This window comes from Sebastes umbrosus, chromosome 6, assembly GCF_015220745.1.
Source record: "Sebastes umbrosus isolate fSebUmb1 chromosome 6, fSebUmb1.pri, whole genome shotgun sequence".
Lineage (NCBI taxonomy): Eukaryota > Metazoa > Chordata > Actinopteri > Perciformes > Sebastidae > Sebastes > Sebastes umbrosus.
The window spans coordinates 6780205-6800428 of NC_051274.1; the positions used below are offsets into that span (position 1 = coordinate 6780205).

At 41.1% G+C, this 20224-nt stretch overlaps 1 protein-coding gene across 5 annotated transcripts in view; it reads left to right on the plus strand.

Moving 5' to 3' along the window:
• The window catches only part of LOC119489481 (solute carrier family 41 member 1), a 33049-nt gene that overhangs the window by 9653 nt on the left and 3172 nt on the right, over positions 1 to 20224 (plus strand). For 3 of the 5 annotated variants that reach the window (XM_037771966.1, XM_037771967.1, XM_037771968.1), the window contains exons 3-9: positions 6656 to 6763; positions 8184 to 8255; positions 8541 to 8685; positions 9824 to 9970; positions 11554 to 11698; positions 11882 to 11961; positions 18553 to 18687. In XM_037771966.1, the coding sequence (XP_037627894.1) occupies positions 6656 to 6763; positions 8184 to 8255; positions 8541 to 8685; positions 9824 to 9970; positions 11554 to 11698; positions 11882 to 11961; positions 18553 to 18687 (832 nt within the window). Of the gene's footprint in view, positions 1 to 1456; positions 1478 to 1587; positions 3025 to 6655; positions 6764 to 8183; positions 8256 to 8540; positions 8686 to 9823; positions 9971 to 11553; positions 11699 to 11881; positions 11962 to 18552; positions 18688 to 20224 lie in introns of those variants that run through there. The other 2 variants (XM_037771970.1, XM_037771969.1) reach the window with 2 other exon arrangements.

A 20224-nucleotide genomic window follows, 5' to 3' on the forward strand; every position in this document is an offset into this window, starting at 1 on the left:
TTGACCTTGATTGGTTATGGTTTGCCATTGACCTCCAATAGTTAAGGTTAGGATAGTTTGTCGTTCAGCGAGTCGCGCGAGAGTTTTTTGCAGATTTCAGATCAGTTTCTGAAATTTGCGGGCTGCCTTCTAGATACGACCGTTCAACGGTGCATCCATGCTGATGACATACGGCTCTTCTTGTATCCAATCAGATGGTGTGGTTGCTTGTATGGAATAAACAGCCAATATGAAGATTAACTGCTAATATCAGTCTCACATGAACACTGGCGCTCTTTCTGCAGTTTAAAGGCTGGATGTGAAAGTTCTGTGTAGCAATTAGACCCAGCTGGTATTACCTGCTAGCTTTTCCAATTCATGATTTATTGCATTGTTATCAAATTAAACACACCATTTGATACAAATTTGAAACGCATGAAATTGGAAAAGTGTACAGCACGGTTGCTTACACAGTGAATGGGAAGTGTGGAAAGGACGTAGGCTGTGGGCATGTACCATTACTGGATTTAACATTGTAGACATGACCACTGACTATATGTGTAACAATTTGGCCACAAATTCACAGACTGACCATACACGGTCCAGCCATGTACTCGATTTTGACCGAATCTTGTTTTAACCTGTCTCCTGTGAGTCCCCAGACTTTGTGAAAGTGCAATACCAAATTGCTGGACTACCTTGGATATTCTGAGAAAGAAAAAGTAGGATATTTGTACCATATTTGAAGCTGACAAGATACATTGTGAAGTATAATTTTTATGGTTAAATAGTTTACTATAATACAACTTCCTCTTCATCTCCATGCATTGATTTGATAAACACAAACGTTATTTGAAGTAAATATTCTTTTTCAAATGGAAACTATACCATATTGATAGTTTACAGAAATAAATTAGTCAAATGTTTCACCCCTAACAGTCTAGTGACGGAGTTTGATTCCTGGTGCGTCATGAGTGAAGGAAAAAAGTAAAATCAATTAAAAAGCAATTTCACTTTCATAAAGATAGTGAAATTGGAATCAAATTAATGACTTGATATTAGGGCTGTCAATTGATTCAAATATTTAATTGCGATTAATTGCATGATTGTCCATTTTTTTAATCTGTTAAAATGTACCTTAAAGGGGATTTTGTCAAGTATTTAAAGTGATTTTGTAGATTCTGGTGACCTACAAAGTGCTGTGAAATCTTCCAGCCCAGGGAAGATCCTCAAAAGCAGGGCGATGTTTTATTCAAACAGTACAGTACAAGTTTGTTTGGTCTTACATGTTGTGTTACAAAACAAGGAGATACAGTACCGGGGCCTGTGACAGGATCACAGTGCAAAACATGCAAATATAGCAGGTGGACCCGAGCTTGAGATGAACGGACTGAGAGAAAGAATGAGTCACGATGTGGAGAGAGAGAGGATGAGAGAGGGAGTAACGCAGCGAGACCGGCCGACGTAGAAAAGAGGGATGTCACATGGAAAGAGCGAGGTAGGATGAGAGGCAGACACGCAGCAAGAAATAGAGGGAGGGGGGAAGCGGTGAGCCGGCTGTTTCCCTCATGAGTTTGCATGTCGGGCAGCAGCGCAGACGGCCCTTCCTCTTTCTCTGCTACGTCACAGCAGAGCAGAGCGGAGGGAGCAGGACTACCCTGACGCTGACAGGAGGAAAGGAGCACTCCAGCCTGCCAGAAGCCGGCTGCTGCATCTTGTCAGTGGACCTCTTGAAAATCTTATTGACAATCACGAAGCTCTTTTTGTTTTCCACTTCACCCTCGTTGTGAGCCTGCCAAAACAGAGGAGGATATAAAGGAATCCTGCTGCTTTGTAACTCTTGAGACCTTTTGGACTATTCTTCATCTTCTTACCGCTGTCAATCATTCAGCTGTGATCTATCGTTTTCTGGACACAGCTGTGCCTTTTACACTGGAGGTCAAGCGGATTTCAGACTGGATCAAATGGACAGAGGACCAGATCCAACAAACACTAAAACTCCATTAAAAAAGACTTTGAACTACATCAAATGGATTCTGGAGTAGATCAGAGAAAACGGACTCAACCACTACTACTTTGAAATCTGAACTCTCCATTGTCAGGTTCATTCCCTCTAACCTGCGTGGATGTCAAAGCCATCTTACTAACCTTTACTTAAGAAGACAAACAGACTTTGACTGCAGATGTGGAGCATCTGAGCTCGTACGATCACAATATTCGTCACGTTGTGACCAATGAGTAAGAAGTGGTGTTAATGACTGTGTTCCCTAGTGGGGGTGACAAATGGATACCTCATCACTGCTGACTCACCACTGGGCCAAAGATGGCACGCTCCATTGCCCTCACGTTGGTGATAAAGCCTTTAGCTTTGATTTCGTCTGGGAAAACAGATAATCAATCGGAACAAATGGAAGTGACAGTCTCTTAACTTGTCTCACTTGATTTTCACTTCTGAACATCTGAACATCTGAAGACACGGCAGTAGCTGATGACCTTTTTTTTAAATTTTGCTCAAAGGTAAAAGGCCGGTCGTTTTACTCGTTCATTGTCGAGAAAGATTGAAGAAAAGTCATTTCCTCGTAATCCTTCGAGAGTGTATCAACCGTGCGTTCACAAATCCTGTGTCTCTGTTCTTCAAACATTTTGCCCGTGCCCTTTTTTAAACATCAAGGACAACAGCATTGATTGGTTTCCTCTTCAGCACTCGCCCTGCTCACTTCGTAGGACAGGTGAAAATCAAACCAAGTTTATTTGGACACATCAGAACCATTCACGCTTGGATTGCAGTTACACTCATCATGGGATAACTATACGTTGAACTGAAGTGCTGAAGTAACCCCCTTGTTCAACATGGTGGTGACTCGTCTGGAGCTGGAGCTACGCTACCAGGGCAAGAAGTTACGTGGCGTGACGTGGAAGTTGACTCGATCAGAACATGGTTTCCTACCAGAGAGCTCCTGGCTCATCGCCGCCCAGGTTATAGTGCCGTACCTGGTGTCGGGGCTCGGACTGGTCTCCGCCGGTATTGTTATGGACCTTATACAAGTATGAAAATCTAAGAAAAAGCATTTGTGGAATTCTTTTTGAGAGCTTGATTGATAAATGGATGAATAGAGTTGGGTACCATCTGAAATGTCGATGCTAGTGCTAATACAGTAACCGAGTATCCAAAACAATATTTTTTTTCATACCTGATACCTACAAATACAAACTAGTTTTCTACGAAATCCATTTTTTTCATTAAACAAAAGTAAGCCGGAGTTTTCAAATGTTAAATGCAATCCCAGATTACTTTCAGTGTAGGGCTGTCAATCGATTAAAATATTTAATCGGGATTAATCACACATTTTTTATCTGTTCAAAATGTACCTTAAAGGGAGATTTGTCAAGTATTTAATACTCTTATTAACATGGGATAAAGTTTAGAAAGTTTTAGAGTGGGAAAATATGCTTAGTTTATTCAAATGTATGTATATATTTATTATTAGAAATCAGTTAACAACCCAAAACAATGACAGATATTGTCCAGAAACCCTCGTGGGTACCCATAGACTACATTTTCATTCTCATATCTTGAGGTCAGAGATCAAGGGACCCCTTTGAAAATGTCCAAGCCAGTTTTTCCTCGCCAAAATGTAGCATAAGTTTGGAGCGTTATTTAGCCTCCTTCTCGGCAAGTTCTGATATGGTTGGTACCAATGGATTCTTTAGATTTTCTAGTCTCATATGATGCCAGTATCTTCACTTTAGCTTCAAAACTGAGCCCGCTGCAGCCTAAAAATCGCAAGTTGTGTTAATGCGTTAAAGAAATTAGTGGCGCTAAAACTATTTTGCGTTAACGCGTTACTGTCGCATTAACTTTTCGACGGCCCTACTACAACTACGGACTAGTTTTCTACGAAATCCTTTTTTTTTCATTAAACAAAAGATGTCAGAGTTTTCAATGTTAAATGCTGTCACAAACTTCATCACCTCAAATCAGACAAAAACGTAGATCTTGGATGATTATGCAAAACCCCAGACTAGTTCAGTGACTTTTTTTTTTCTCCAATGCAAACGTTTTTGTAAAGCTTGCTTTCTACAATATCTGCACGTGGCAAATACAGTATGTTAAAGTTAAGGAAAGATTATGGTTATGGCAAATTTGCCACGGCTAAGGCATTGTTAGGGCTAAGCAACTAAAATACTTGCTTAAGGTTAGGGTCGTTAATTGCTCTGCGCTCATAGAGCGGTTACAGCTGATAACACCATCCCGACCGACGGCGTCATTGTGGAAGTGTAGCGCCCTATCCTCAGGTTCCCCCACCCCCCAAGGTAAACACTGTTAGCTTTGTCAGCACTGTTGCCATTAGCCCCTTTCACTCAGATATTCCACAATACTGTCGTAAAAAAGATGCGCCGTTACGGCGGTTTTGCGTTTTCACACTGAACGAGACAACGGCAACATAATGCTGCCCCGGTGTGTTATAGCACGCCGGCATCGTGAGATACATTCCCACCTTGAACAGGCAACGTTAGCAACGTTAGCTGCTTGCTACCGGATCAGCTGTCTCCTTGGACCGATGTTGTCGGCGCTCGGGCCCTAAAAATAGTTGATTAAATTGGTGGACGGAATCATTTTGGAATAAATGCACAGGTGGAGGGAAGATGGAGGGCAGTGTTTCCTTACAAACAGACAGATAAGTGGATGGATCGATGCAGCTGGATGGAAGCAGCTTCTGCATGCACAGTAGTTTTAACAGTCCTGCTTCACAACTGACGGGGCTGCTCGCTGTTCAGCAAGAACCTTGTGTACCGTCCACCTTTCTGAGCTCTCCAAATCAGATTTAGCTGTGGGGAGGGAGCGGAGAGCCTCGGGATAAAAGCGGACAGTTAATTTAATAAATGGTAGGAAGATGAAAGAACGGAGGCCAGAGAGAGAGAGGGAGTAGAAACTTTGATATCTTAGAATCAAAGTATTCTGTATTACAGAGAAATGCAGTCAAAGAAAGCCAACATTTCTTCCATTAGTGATAGCCTCATATTTTGCTTGAACTGTTCTGAACATAACTAAGTGCACATGATGATAAGTATTGAAGGGACCCTCTGTAGGAATCAGAAATTGCTTGTTAACAGCGACACCTGTTGCCGTTAAAGTCAACAACAGTTACCGTCCTGTTGCTTGTGCTCGCACTACGTAACGTTAGACGCGAGCGAGCATCGGTCAAAACAGTGAGGTGACACGCAGGAGACTGAATGTGATTGACAGGCATCATGTTGATTAACGTTAGCAACATTAGCCAGTTAAAACCACAATATCACGTACATTCCCTTGATATTCTCAAAGCTGAACTAACTCTCTTCTGCTCCGCCACTCGCTCGTTTTCTCACACACTCGCCGCCGCTGCTCTCTCTCTCTTGCTTCACCACTCACTTCCCACGTGCACACACACACTCTTCGCACTGGCTCTGCTATTCTCCCACAACACTATTTTTGGCCCATCGGGAGTCTTGAGTTGTGATTTTGGGGCTGGTCGTTTGTTGGCGTTAGCGGACTCCACTTCTAACCGAACGTTAGCTACGGTTGCACACTGTTAGCCCTGTAAGTGGAGCTGAAGAGAGTAAAGAGTCTCGGGAGCGTGTGACGTCACAGCCGTTGGATTTTCCCAGAAAAACGGGCCCGGGTTTTTCACATTGAAAGCAGTCTACAGGCTGAAAAAAAAAATTAAAACACGTTTATAGTACCTGTAAAAACGTAGATACAGTCCCTTTAATATCAGTAAATATAATTACAATAACAGCAAAAATATTATATATATTTTTTTTTCTCCTGAGAAATCTAGAGTACCATGGTTTTTAGTTATCTTGGCTTCTTGCCCATCACAGCAGCAGCAGCAGCAGCAGCAGCAGCAGCAGCAGCAGCAGCAGTATTCTGGCAGAAGCAGGCCATGTCCCAAGATAGCCTCCCGACATGGCAGCCAGAACCTGAGAGCAACGTGTATACATAGACACACACACACGAGCACACAAAAAGCACACCTCAACGTTCACTATTCTCTTATTCCTCCCTCTGTCCTGCATCATGGCCTTCTTTAGCCCCCTTAAACTTAATCATTATACCCATTTAAGTTTGACTGAATCACTGATCATATTTGTGATTCTGGGACATGTTTTTCCCCCGAGAAAAGTTTTAATAACAAAACTTCTTATCTGACACTTTTTCCTTTTCTTTTCGCTTTTTCCTTCCTCTATTTCCGGCCTGCTCTGTCAGTTCCTCCTCTCATCTTTAATTCCCCTCCCCTCCCTGCCTCTGCTCCACATCCCTCTGGTCTTGGCAGCTGTGGCTGTTCTTTTATATGTGCATCTATTTAAAGATCTAAACTGTCTTGGACCTGCCAACCGGAGTTGTAGTGAGAAAATATGAGGCAGACTCTGTGAACTGTGCATCTTCTAAACCCACTGAACCTCTGCAGTATGGCGTCAGACGATGCTCAGAGATGTGGAAACAGAAAAAGTAGGCTACTGGGTTAGCCTAGAATATGTGACGTGCTTGTTTAACCGCATCAGTAACGGACAACGTTCAGAGGGTCCATCCGTGGGGGTGGGGATTATTTATTTTTAGAGAATTTGTATTTGTTTGCAATGCTTTGTAAGTGTTTATGCAATATTTAATTTCCGATGTGTGTGTTTGTTCCAGCACTGGAAGGTGTTCAAGGTGATAACAGAGGTGTTCATCCTGGTGCCTGCGCTGGTTGGACTTAAAGGAAACCTGGAGATGACCCTGGCTGCTCGCCTCTCCACCGCTGTAAGACGCTAAGTACTTTAGGTCCTCACGCAAACTCACTTTCGATTAATAACTTGACAACTTTCTTCAAGCCTTATATACAGTATGTGTTATTATTTAAAGCAGCAGTAGGTAGAATGGGAGCAAATATGATTAAAAAAAGTTGTTTTTATAAAATGGTCGCTATATCCTGATGAGAAAGTTGGTGACCCGGCCGCCATGTTGAGATCAGTTGAGGAAATACCAAGCACCGCCCACCAGCCCGAGCAAACTCTGTCATTTTACAGCTAAACAGTACACTACAAGCTGTTTCTGAAAACATTTTACTCGACGAATAGGCATTACAGTAACAGAATATTGATTCATATTTGATCAGCGCTGCCTAGTTTGACTGTTTGATCAGAGTTTGCGAGTACAGCTGCCTCCGTAGAATAAACAGCCAAAAGGAACGCTCTCTATGAAATGACCTGTGATTGGTCATAGATTTTCTAAAGCCTGAAAACAGAGCCATGAGGAGGTGCAGAAGTTTAGTTTTCTCTCAGAACACTTGAATTACAATATGCTGAAAGGTTATTATGGAATTGTTGCCCAATGATGCCAAATATATACTGCCTACTGCTACTTTAAGATAACACTGTAACTACTCCCTAAGACTTAATTTTACCAACGGACATATAATTCATCATGCTGATTCAGCAGTATAAGGTAGAAATGTATAATTTAATACCAATAGGGTTTGCTTGTTTTTCAGCTCTGACTGAGAACCACCAGATATATTGGTTATACAGTATATGTACGTTATATTGCTACAAGTAGAGTGGAGTAACCTGCTTTCAACTCTTAAATGGTTTCTTGAAGTACCATTAGCCATGATAATGCAACATGTTAAATTATTCAGAATGATATTGCGGTCTTGTTTTAGCACTTGGTTCTGTGCAGATGGCACATAATCTTGCAGTTGTTTACTGCAAAAGTCCTGTGTTTCTTGACCCAGCCATCCACCTGGACCTCCTCCCTATGTTCGCCGCTCTCTATACTTTCCGGTTCACTATTACGTGGATCACATATGAATTGATTTCGTGCTGACAATCACGAAAAAAAATGTGAAATTCGTATTTTTGTAAACGAATCAATACATTAAATTTCGTGACTATTTCACGAACTTCTGTGCGACTAGGCTGGTACAAAATAATTGCATTACAATTTGTGGGCTGTTATCTGAAGCGTTACCCAACCCCCTTAAAAAGTCAACTCTTAACTCCCAATTTGGATCTACTGGCTGCTTATCTGCCCCTTTGGATGACTTTTTGAGTCAATGAGCTATAATATTCCACACCAACACTCAATTTTGATAAATATATATAACTTGAATGATTGAAATGGCTTCCCCCCCCACACACATTCTCATTAAAATGACTGTAAGGCATCTCCTTGTTTTTAGGCCAACACAGGCCAAATGGACGACCCTGCTAAACAATGGACCATGGTGTGCAGCAACCTGGCACTGATACAGGTAACATACTTACTGTGTACTCACATAGCCTACTGTACTGTTTTCAATAGTTAAGGCAAAGAGAAGAATCCAAATAACCATTGAGATACTTTGTTTAGATACGTGTGGTCAAACGATGAACTGTTTAATCAAGCAGATAATCAGCAGATTAATCAGTAATGAAAATAAAGTGTTAGTTGCAGCCCTACTGTATGTAAATGTCACCGCACTGTACCGCCACATTATTATTATTGTTGTACTCTTGTTGAATCTTATGATAACGTCCCGTTTCTTCATTTTGTGCAGGTTCAGGCGACGGTGGTGGGCTTCCTCGCAGCAGTGGCAGCTGTGTGTTTAGGGTCGTTTTCTAGAGGGGGGGTTGAACTGGACCAGGCAGCCGTTCTCTGTGCTAGCAGCATCACCACCGCCTTTGTCGCTGCTCTTTCCTTAGGTAAGTAACCTGGGATGCTTTCATCGTTTTGCATCTTAACTTGTATTTTAGGTTATATCAGGCTCAGTTGTAGAGCTAGAGTGAGGATACTGGCATCATATTAAATTAAAAAAACCTAAGGAATCCATTGGTACCAACCCCCGTCATACTAGCTAGTCACAAAGGAGGTTAAATAATGCTACAAAATTACGTAAAAATCTTGTCGAGGAAAAACTGGTATGGCCATTTTCAAAGGGGTCCCTTAATAATAATAATAATATATTTTATTTATATAGCACTTTTCTAAAAACTCAAAGACACTTTACACAGATAAAAAGGTCATAAAACAAGGATCATAAAAAAAATATAAAACACACAATATTAATCACACGGCTCCAGCTTCATATTTAACAGACAAATGTGGTATCAATCTTCTCATCTAACTCTCAGCGAGAAAGCAAATATATACTTTCCAAAATGTTGAACCAGAGTATGGCTTTTTTTTTAACTCACAATGTTAAACACCATCGCTCAGTCCAGTTCAGCATACAGACCCAACAGGTTTTTCATCTAGCAGCAGGTACACATACCAGATTATGCATTCACATTATGCAGTGATCACATGAGGGGAAAAGGTGATTCCCCTCATGTGATCACTGCATAATCCCTAATGTATCCTCCTCATCATAAATGCTCTAGTGTTTAGCAGCCTTGATGAGTGAGGGAACTCAGTTTCCCTTAGTTGTGTTAAAGTAATTGCTTGAGTCATGTCTCGGCGGGGAATTTTTAATATTTCTCTATGAGTCAGTTTCCTTAGATTTCTTATTTTGCTCAGCTCTAAAATGCAGCTCGTTTAAATTGTTGTTTCTCTTTTCCAGCCAGCCGTCACTGTGTGAGGCCGGTCGACGCTTTGGAAACGTATCGATGTTTCAGTCGAAAGCTTTCGTCAGTGATCTTGTAACAACTAATAAAAACTCTCTCTCAGAGCACACTAAATTTATTTATTTATTTATACATTTTGCCTTTTTGTTCACCTCGGTTGAAAGTGATGACCACTTTGCTTTTTTCTCCATCATCCTATTTTCTGTTTCTGTTCCTGTACTAACTCTCCTCTTTCTGTCTTTCTGTCTTCACTCTCGACTCCTCCCCCCCCCCGTAGGCCTGGTGATGATCGGAGTGATCATCGGCTCCAGGAAGGTGGGGATCAACCCGGACAACGTGGCCACCCCCATCGCTGCCAGTCTGGGTGATCTGATCACCCTGTCCCTGCTGGCCGGGGTCAGCAGCACACTCTATGAATATAAAGGTGAGGAGAACACAGTAACATGGAGTCATGAGGGAGATGAGATAAACCTCAGCTCTGATTTATGGCTCAGTGCTGTGGTATCTTCGCTCACATCTGGATTCATACATTCTCTCCTAATAAGTGAAATATTGAATGTCTTTGTTTTGTAGTAATAAAAAAAATATTAGAATGTGACTTTATTATCGATATTAAGTAGGGCTGTCAAAGTTAAAGCGATAATAACGCGTTAAAGCAAATTCATTTTAACACCGCTAATTTCTTTATAAGTATTAATCGGAGGTTGTAGCGGGCTCAGTTTTAAATCCAGAGTGAAGAGACTGGCATCATATGAAACAAGACAGCTTAAGGAATCCATTGGTACCAACCATTGGTACTACCGTCACGAAGGAGGTTAAATATTGCTCTACATTTACACTAAATTTTGGCGAGGAAAAACTGGCATGGCCATTTTCGAAAGGGGTCCCTTGACATCTGACCTCAAGATATGTGAATGTAAATGGGTTCTATGGGTACCCACGAGTCTCCCCTTTACAGACATGCCCACTTTATGATAATCACATGCAGTTTGGGGCAAGTCATAGTCAAGTCAGCACACTGACACACTGACAGCTGTTGTTGCCTGTTGGGCTGCAGTTTACCATGTTATGATTTGAGCATATATTTTTATGCTAAATGCAGTACCTGTGAGGGTTTCTGGACTATATTTGTCATTGTTTTGTGTTGTCAATTGATTTCCAATAATACATATATAGATACATTTGCATAAAGCAAGCTTATTTGCCCACTCCCATGTTGATAAGAGTATTAAATACTATACTACTAAATACTTAAATAGTATTAAATATTTTTTACAGATAAAAAATGATTTTGAACAAATAAAAAATGATTTATCGCGATTAACTTTGGACAATCATGCGATTAATTGCGATTAAATATTTTAATCGATTGACAGCCCTAGTATTAAGTCAAATGAGAAGGAACATTTTGACCAATGCACAATGTCCCTTTTTTGAGTTTGTCATGCTGTTGACCAGAACACAAGATGGCAGCAAAAGTCAGGTTTATTTTCTCAGACTGCTCGTCATGGTGCAAGTGTGTGTGTGTGCGAGTGTGTGTGTACACTGAAGTATAGCAGTGTTGCTATGTAGGTATTCACATTACCTCCTTTTGTTTAATTTTTTTCAAGCTGCTTTATGTACGTGGCCTTTCCCTCATCTGTTCCAGGGTGTGTGTGTGTAAATGTGTAGGAGGCTCTAATTTGTGAAAGTGTTTCTTCATGTGGGTGATTTATAAATCTTTATCTTGTATGTACACTTTATAGTCGGGCGTAGGATAGAACTTGACCCTAAACCCAGATCATCACCTTTTTTTTTTTTTAACTCAACATAAATATTGATGACTTGACATACTACACATATACAGTATCTTATCTATTACTGTGTAGTTAAATGTTAACTATTGATATTGATTATTGCATAATTCATGGCTTCTCTGAATGTATAGCTATTTTTTTATTTATCTTAATTTCTTGCTGACCATCAATAGAAGTGGGATATGAGAAGGCGTCTGTTCCTGTCCCACAGATATATGGTACCTGTCCCCCCTGGTGTGTCTGGTCTTCCTGGCTCTGATCCCAGTGTGGGTGGTGGTGGCCCGACAGAGCCCTCAGATCAGGGAGGTTCTCCGCTCAGGGTGGCAGCCTGTTATAGTAGCCATGTCCATTAGCAGGTATACACACACACTTTTCATTACTTTATTAAACTGTTCATTAATACATAATTGTATTTAGCACAATTTCTAACTTTTTTGTACAGTGAACTACCTTTTCTCTGAATGGTTTCTTGTTCTGACATCAGGCTGGGAAGCCCTGGCAGTGACTGTTCTGATCCCCTCTGTGTTTGTGTTTCCAAGTTTCGGAGGCCTTATACTGGACAAGACAGTGAGTGATCCCAACTTTAAGGGCATGGCTGTCTTCACGCCCGTCATCAACGGTAAGCTGATAGGTCTTCAAAGAGAAAATTATTCCACAGGGAGAAATCAAACTGAGAGATAAATTAGCATTTTAGCAGTTTATTGATTGTTGTCCAGAATGACAATTCAGAAACATTAACGCATTATAAAGATTAAACCATTTACTGCACACATGTTTATACGGTGGTGTTTGGCAGTGCAGCTTCTACTGTTAGTGAGCACTGGTGAATCCAAACAAACACATATCATTGATGGTACATCATGAATATAGTGAGATGCCATCACAATCCCATTGATAGTGACATAATATTGAACTAAAACCTTATTGAGGATGGAACCTGCCAAAATCAAATATAAATGAATAAATAGATAAATGACTCGATGAATAAATGTCATTAAATGCAGCAAAAATAATATTACAAAATTGATAAATAATAAAATAAAATAAAAAAATAAATGTAAAAATAAATTAAAAAAACAAATGCAAAACTAAATAAATAAATTTAAAAATGAATACAAATAATTAACAAAAATAAATAAAAGCAAATATTAAACAGAAGTGTAAATAAATTAGGGAATTAATACAAAGATAAATAAATAAATAAATAAAGAAGCAAATTAAATCAGAAATATCAATTTATGTCACAAAATGGGTTCTATGAGTACCTACGTTGGGCTTGAGTTTGCCATGTTATGATTTGAGCATATATTTTGTTATGCTGAATACAGTACATGTGAGGGTTTCTGGACAATATTTGTCATTGTTTTCTGTTGTTAATTGATTTCCAATAATAAATATGCATAAAACAAGCATATTTGCCCACTCCCATGTTGATAAGAGTAATAAATACTTGACAGATCTCCCTTTAAGGTACATTTTGAACAGATACATATGTGTGCTTTTCTTGATACTAAAGACACATTTCAGTTTGTACCACAAAAGTACGGATGTATGATACATTCATCCTTACCAACAAGTGAGTGAAAAGAACAGTCTTAGCTCAAAACTAATTACCATGCATGGTTACCTACGTATGTTAAGCAATTTTCATTTCTTTCAAGCTCATTTTATTGCCATTTTGATGAAATGAACTGAAACCAGTCTGGAAGGCCAGGAGACCAGTCTAAAAGCAAATGGGATGCTTTTAGTGTACATGATTTACAGTTAATGGGCTAAAACATGCGAAACTGCCAACGTTTCCAGTAAATGATGCCTTAAAACCACTGGAGCACCAGCTTCACAAGCAGCAGCTATTTCACATGCTCCAACTGCGGTCAAAAGTGCATTCAGGCCATCATGTGGAGCGTCAAACCGCTTTGATGCATCTCTCTGATGTTCCATTTTTACAGTCTCAACAGAAGACCTTCACAACAGTTATACATAGATTCTTCACAAATGTATGAGTTGCATTAAAGCAGCAGTAGGCAGATTGAAATATGATTAAAAAAAAGTTATTTTTATGAAACTGTCACTATATCCTGACAGTAGTGCATGAGACAGGTAATCTGAAAAAAAATCATGTTCTTCTGTGTCTTGCATAAAATGTTTTCAGAAATGTATTTTAGTGTACTGTTTAGCTGTAAAATGCCGCCATGTTGAGATCAGTTGAGGAAATATCAAGCACCGCACACCAGCCGGAGCAAATTTTCTCATTTTACAGCTAAACAGTACACAACAAGATGCTTCTGAAAACATTTGAGGCGAGAAATAGGCACTACAGTAACAGGATATTAATTCATATTTGATCAGTGCTGCCTAGTTTGATCAGAGTTCGTGAGTAATTGACAGCTGCCTCCGTTGAATGAACAGCCAATAGGAGCGCTCTCTCTCTAAAATGACCTGTGATTGGTTAAAGTCTCCCGTCACCGGCTAGGTTTTCTAAAGCCTGAAAACAGAGCCATGAGGAGGAGCAGAAGTCTAGTTATCTCTCAGAACACTTGAATTATAATATGCTGAAAGGTTGTTATGGATTTTTTGTTCAATAATGCCAAAAATATACTGCCTACTGAAGCTTTAACGTGCAAATACACCCTTTGCAGCTCACCAACAGAGCCAATTTGATATACTTGCCAGTTCAAGGACTTCATTGACTGCTAAGCTCTTCCCCTGAACAGTGATTGTACAGCAGATATGTCAAGCTTTTGATTTCTCCACATACCTACAGTAAGCGGTGTATGTGGGGCTTTAGGAAGAGCGATGTGTTAGCTGCAAACGTTAGCAGGCCCTGCTAACTTCTTTTTTAATTTGATTCTTTTTTAGGGGGCGACCAACCCATATGGCCTATGCCTTAAGCCGGCCCTGAGTAATCTCAACCACTCGTAAAATGTTCTCTTACCCAAGAGGAGAGCAACAATAAGTAAACATTGGTTAATCCAAGAAACAAATGGATCTGTGGATACAAACAAAAATAATTGTAAATTTGTTCTTATATTGCTTCCTGCATGAGGCCCATTGTTTAAAAAACAAATTTGAGTGGTGAAGCATAGCAAGCAGTTTAATTCATTGCATCAAATTCATTACCCATCACAGTGGTGCAAATGCAGCTATGATACTGTGGTGGTAACGCATGGTGCTCTGCCTGAGGTGCACCGTAGAATGTCAAATGACGCGTGTCAAAAGTCACATTAAGTGCATTAAGTAAAAGAAGACAGATCGTCTTGCCTGCATGCCTGCAGGGAGTTTGGCCTTACCATCAGTCTCAAGAAGACCAACATCATGGGCCAAGACATCAGCAGCATCCCTACCGTCTTCATCGGTGAGCACACCCTTGAGGTGGTGGAGGACCTCTCCCTGGATGCTGAATTGGAAAATCATCTACAGCAATGGCTCGCCTAGCCAAGAGGGTCTGGGATAATTCCATGCTGACCACCAACACCAAGATGAAGGTGTATCAAGCCTGCATGCTTTACGGCAGCGAAACATGGACCCTGTACCCCCCCATCAAGAGCGCAGACTCGATGCCTTCCATCTGCGCTGCCTCAGACGGATTTTGGATATCAACTGGCAAGACCGCGTCCCAAACAAAAAAAAAGTCCTGGCTCAGGCGGGGATAACAAGCATGTTCGCCCCGCTCACCCAAAGGCGCCTGCGCTGGCTTGGCCACGTGAGCCTGCATGCAGGACGGCCGAGTTCCCAGGGACATGCTGTACGCCGACCTCGCCGCCGGCTCCAGACCTGCAGGTAGACTTGTCCTTCGCTACAAAGACGTCTGCAAACGTGACCTGAAGGCGGCCAACATCGACCCAGCAGGACGGGAAGCTGCAGCTGCAGAACGCAACAGCTGGAGGCTCCGCAGACGGCAACAACAACAGTACCCACAGAGCCAAGCGTAGAATATACCTGCAGCAACTGTAACCGAGTCTGTCGTTCCAGAATCAGATTGCACGGCCACAGCAGGCACTGCAACTCATAGATTAAGCCTGGGCGCAAACTCCATTGTCTTCCGAGACAGAAGGATGCCAGAGAAACAAGACCCTAAATGGATGGCTAGATGGAGCAGAGGGAAGGAGAAAGAGAAGAGAAAAAAACTTTTTTTTTCAGTGTGCATTGATTTTGTAAACTGACCCACGAGCAATCCCTAACAGTTTAATTTGACTTTTTGGATTTGCATCCAGCTCTTTTCCCCCCATGGGAGAGACCCAATCGACTGCGGAGAGCAGAGAATTAAACTACTTCTGAAGGTTTATCGTTACTTCAGGCACATAGAAAACCAGATTTTAAACCCCATAATGCTGTTTTAGAATGATGACAAATGCACTGAGACATAGTGGAGGAGCGGAGGCAAAAAAGAAGCAGCGTTCAGAATGAGTGGTTTGGCTGTGAGGCGATGCATGCAGTGATCCACCGAGTATCGGAGAGAAGTCGATATAAACCACTGATGCTCCACCCCGAGTGTCCTGGCACAGCTGACAGGGCCTTTAATAACCACTGTCACTGTTTCTCATTTTGTCTCTGCTGGTCTTCCCACTGTTTCTCAATCTCCCTCTCGTTCTCTCTCTTTGCACCGCTCTCTGCTAAATTCTTCTCGTCTGGTTTGAATTTCCCCATTTTTCCCCTCACTGGCTTGCATATAAACCAGTATCATGTTTTACTTTAAAAGTTCCCTCAAGTCTTTTCCAATTTACAAAAGAACATCTGCGCTGTCTTTTGGCGGGTAAATATTTGGAAAGGTGTTTAACTGAATTAGGCACAGATACCCTCGTGAACATCAACATTTAAATGGACTTTGACAGCCGGTGGGATCTGGAAATGTTGTTTTGCATTGAGCATTAACACGGCTTTGAAGACGTGAATTAGAAGGCTCAACTCGCACCAGAATGAGAGGATAAGATCTTATCTCAGATCTCTCATTGTTTAACCCTGGTGAGCTTTTTTTGTTGCTTTGAAGCACGTCACATCTGGGACCAGTTCAGGGTGGGTGGGGGGGGGAGAAGGTGGAACTGGTGCAGTCCTATAAATACCTAGGAGTGCACCTGGACAGCAAGCTGGACTCGAGTGTGAACACTGAGGCAATATACAAGAAGGGCCAGAGCCGACTCCACTTCCTTCGGAGGCTCAGGTCCTTCGGTGTATGCAGGACAATGCTGAGTGTGTTCCATCAGTCAGTGGTGGGAAGTGCCCTCTTCTTTGCTGTTGTATGCCGGGGCAGCAGCATTAAAGCCCCAGATGCCGGCAGAATAGACGAGCTGTTAAAGAAGGCGGGGTCTGTCCTTGGAGCCAACCTGGACCCAGTGGCTGAGAAGAGAGTGCTGGCTAAGCTGCTGGCTATTATGGACAACACCACCCACCCACTTCACCACACTTTGGCCAGACAGAGGAGCACATTCAGCAAAAGACTTATCCTACCTCGGTGTACCACAGAGCAGCACAGAAGGTCCTTCCTACTCTGCCATCAGACTGTACAACTCATCTCTGGACTAACTGAATAAAACCCCCCTTATACACACACACACACACACACTGTTACTCATCCATCCACCAGTGCAGTCAGACATGCATCACAATTGGACATTAGTACTGGCACTTGCTAACTAGCTTTTAAGAGTATTTATTGCTAATGCCTATTTTTAATCTTATTTATTCTCTTTCTATTCTTATTCTTGTTGTGTGCTTGATCTATCTTTTGCTACTGTAACTCAGAAATTTCCCCTCTGGGATTAATAACTTACCTAACTACCTATTTCTCATATATGTAATATTTTTATCAACATGGGAGTGGGCAAATATGCTGCTTTATGCAAATGTATGTATATATTTATTACAGGAAATCAATTAACAACACAAAACAATGACAAATATTGATCCAGAAACCCTCACAGGTACTGCATTTAGCATAAAAAATATGCTCAAATCATAACATAGTAAACTGCAGCCCAACAGGCAACAACAGCTGTCAGTGTGTCAGTGTGCTGACTTGACTATGACTTTCCTCAAACTGCATGTGATTATCATAAAGTGGGCATGTCTGTAAAGGGGAGACTCGTGGGTAATAATAATAATAATAATATATTAGATTTATATAGCGCTTTTTAGTGATCTCAAAGATGCTTTAACATAGTCGGGGGGAAAACGGTGTGAGACAGACAGGAGACGAACGACAAAAAGCGACATACTTGGGTACCCATAGAACCCATTTTCATTCACATATCTTGAGGTCAAAGGTCAAGGGACCCCTTTGAAAATGGCTATGACAGTTTTTCCTCACCAAAATTTTGCATAAGTCTGGAGCGTTATTTAACCTCCTTCGCGACAAGCTACTATGACGTGGTTGGTACCAATGGATTCCTTAGGTTTTTTAGTTTCATATGATACCAGTATCTTCACTCTAGCTTTAAAAGCCCGCTACAACCTAAAAATCACAAGTTGCGTTAATACGTTTGAGAAATTAGTGGCGTCAAAACAAATTTGCATTGACGTGTTATTATCGCGTTAACTTTGACATCCCTCATAAAATCTTATCTCAGATCTCTCATTGTTTAACACTGGTGAGCTTTTTTTTGTTGCTTTGAAGCACGTCACATCTGGGACCGGTTCAGACAAGATCAGACCTCTTGACACAAAGTTAGTCAGAAACAAGTTATCTATCAGAGTTTCAGAAAAGGCACATAGTGCTTTTTGTACAGCCAGAATCACATTTCACTGTCGGAACCATACGGCTGCATGCCGTTGATTTTCTTTTCCACACGGACACGTTGCTGCTCTCTGAAATATCGGGTGGAGCTTTTGTTTGTGACTCCACTGGCCAGATTTTCACTGTGCTTTGGCCTGTGTGGCTTGGCTTATTAAGATGGACTCTATAAACCCCGGCTGGATCAAGCCTGTGTCATTTCTTGGCTTAATTATGCGTGCAAGGCTACGATGAAACAGAGATTAAGTGTTACGGATTCTGAAGCTGTTTACCGTCCCTTGTGGGAGAGACCTTTCTGTTTCACTTGATTATGAGGATACAAAAATCAATATCGGCTCTTTAAATGAATCTGTGTGGGAAAACAATAAGTCTTTGTCCGACATGAAATGAAAGTTCAAACCAATAGATTCAAGTGGTTGCTTCTTCATTCATATATTCATTGCTCAGTCCGTCTGCCCTCTTGTCTTTCCTTCTCCTGTGTAGGAGTGGGTGGTAACTTGGTGGCCATCCAGGCCAGTAGGATCTCAACCTACCTGCACTTCTGGAGCATCCCGGGGGTGCTGCCCTACAAGATGAGGCAGCACTGGCCCAATCCCTGCATCACCTTCTTCTCCTCAGGTAACACCGCCATGCTGAATGCATACCTGGGTGTCTGAATACATAAAATCTTTTCTGAAATCTATTTAAGTCCCTACCATTCTGCCCTTTTTTTTTTTAGAGGGATAGGGGATGTTCATGGGTAGATACAAATTCAGCAGTAGATGCCACATAGAAGTGTTGTACATCATATGAAAGCTGGAAGAGGTGGTTATTGAAAGATGCAGCTCAGCGTTGTGTGTCAAGTTCTTCTAGTCATTAATGAGAAATAAAAAATATGAATAAATGAATTAATTAATTAAAATAAGTTGTGAAAGTGTATAAGCGCGTAGAACATAATGATGTAAGTATATGAGGTCGGATATATGATGATGATGGGTTGATACCATTTGTTACACAGATTTGGTGCTAAATTGAACCTTTTTTTAGCACTCGAGAATTGATAAAAATGATTAATAATCCCTCCAAAATACCACATTAAGACACCAAGACCTTGAGGAACATCATAGAAAAAGCCATGCTGTGATTTGGTATCAAAAACTTTTGACATTTGAAGATTTCTGCAAGAACTGCATTTTTCGGTAATTGGGTGGCGAGCACTTCTGTTTTGGAAACTGCTTAGAAAACCCCTTATTGTCAATCTAGCCATCCATCCTCCAAATGCTCTAGGTCTCTAGTTTGTGGTTGTAAAGTTTCATGAGGCTGTGATTATCCTAGAGGTCACCACAGGTCGGTTTATACAGTGAGGTCACATTTCAAAAAATGATCTCACTACAATAAAATGGCTACTATGGGGACTAACATCATCACACATGAACATAATTGGGCTCATTAGATCCACAAGAGTCTCAGCTTTACAGCGATACCCAATTTATGTAATTCCACGACTGTTTAGGGATCCCAGTATGCAGAAATATTCAAACATCATTTTAGAATAGGAGAAAATAACACTTTTCTAAGGCACGTAAACAACTGCATGGTTTTTGCCCCAAACTGCATGTGATTATCATAAAGTGGGCATGTCTGTAAAGGGGAGTCTCGTGGGTACCCGTAGAACCCATTTTCATTCACATATCTTGAGGTCAGAGGTCAAGGGACCCCTTTGAAAATGGCCAAGCTAGTTTTTCCTCGCCAAAATTTAGTGTAACTCCGTAGCGTTATTTAGTTTTCTAGTTTCATATGATACCAGCATCTTCACTCCAGCTTTAAAACTCAGCCCACAACAATCTCTGAAAGACAGAATAGCGGCCGGGCCGTCGGATTGTTAAGAGGTTAACCAAAGTGTTTACCCAGCGTGCCTTACAATAAGAGGCAACTGTCGAACAAATTGGAATTCCTGAGTCGCAGATGTTGAAATTTGACTTTCAAAAGCAAGCTCACAAACATATATTCGTCAGGCGGAACAAAAACACAAATAAATGCTAATGTTGGTCCACATCTGCTGGAGGTGTAAATAGGCAACAGATTTGCTATAAACATATGTGATTCCAGCTTGTTCTGCTGCCCTCCAAGTTACCAAAAACAAAAAGAATGCAGATATACTGTTATTATCTCTGAT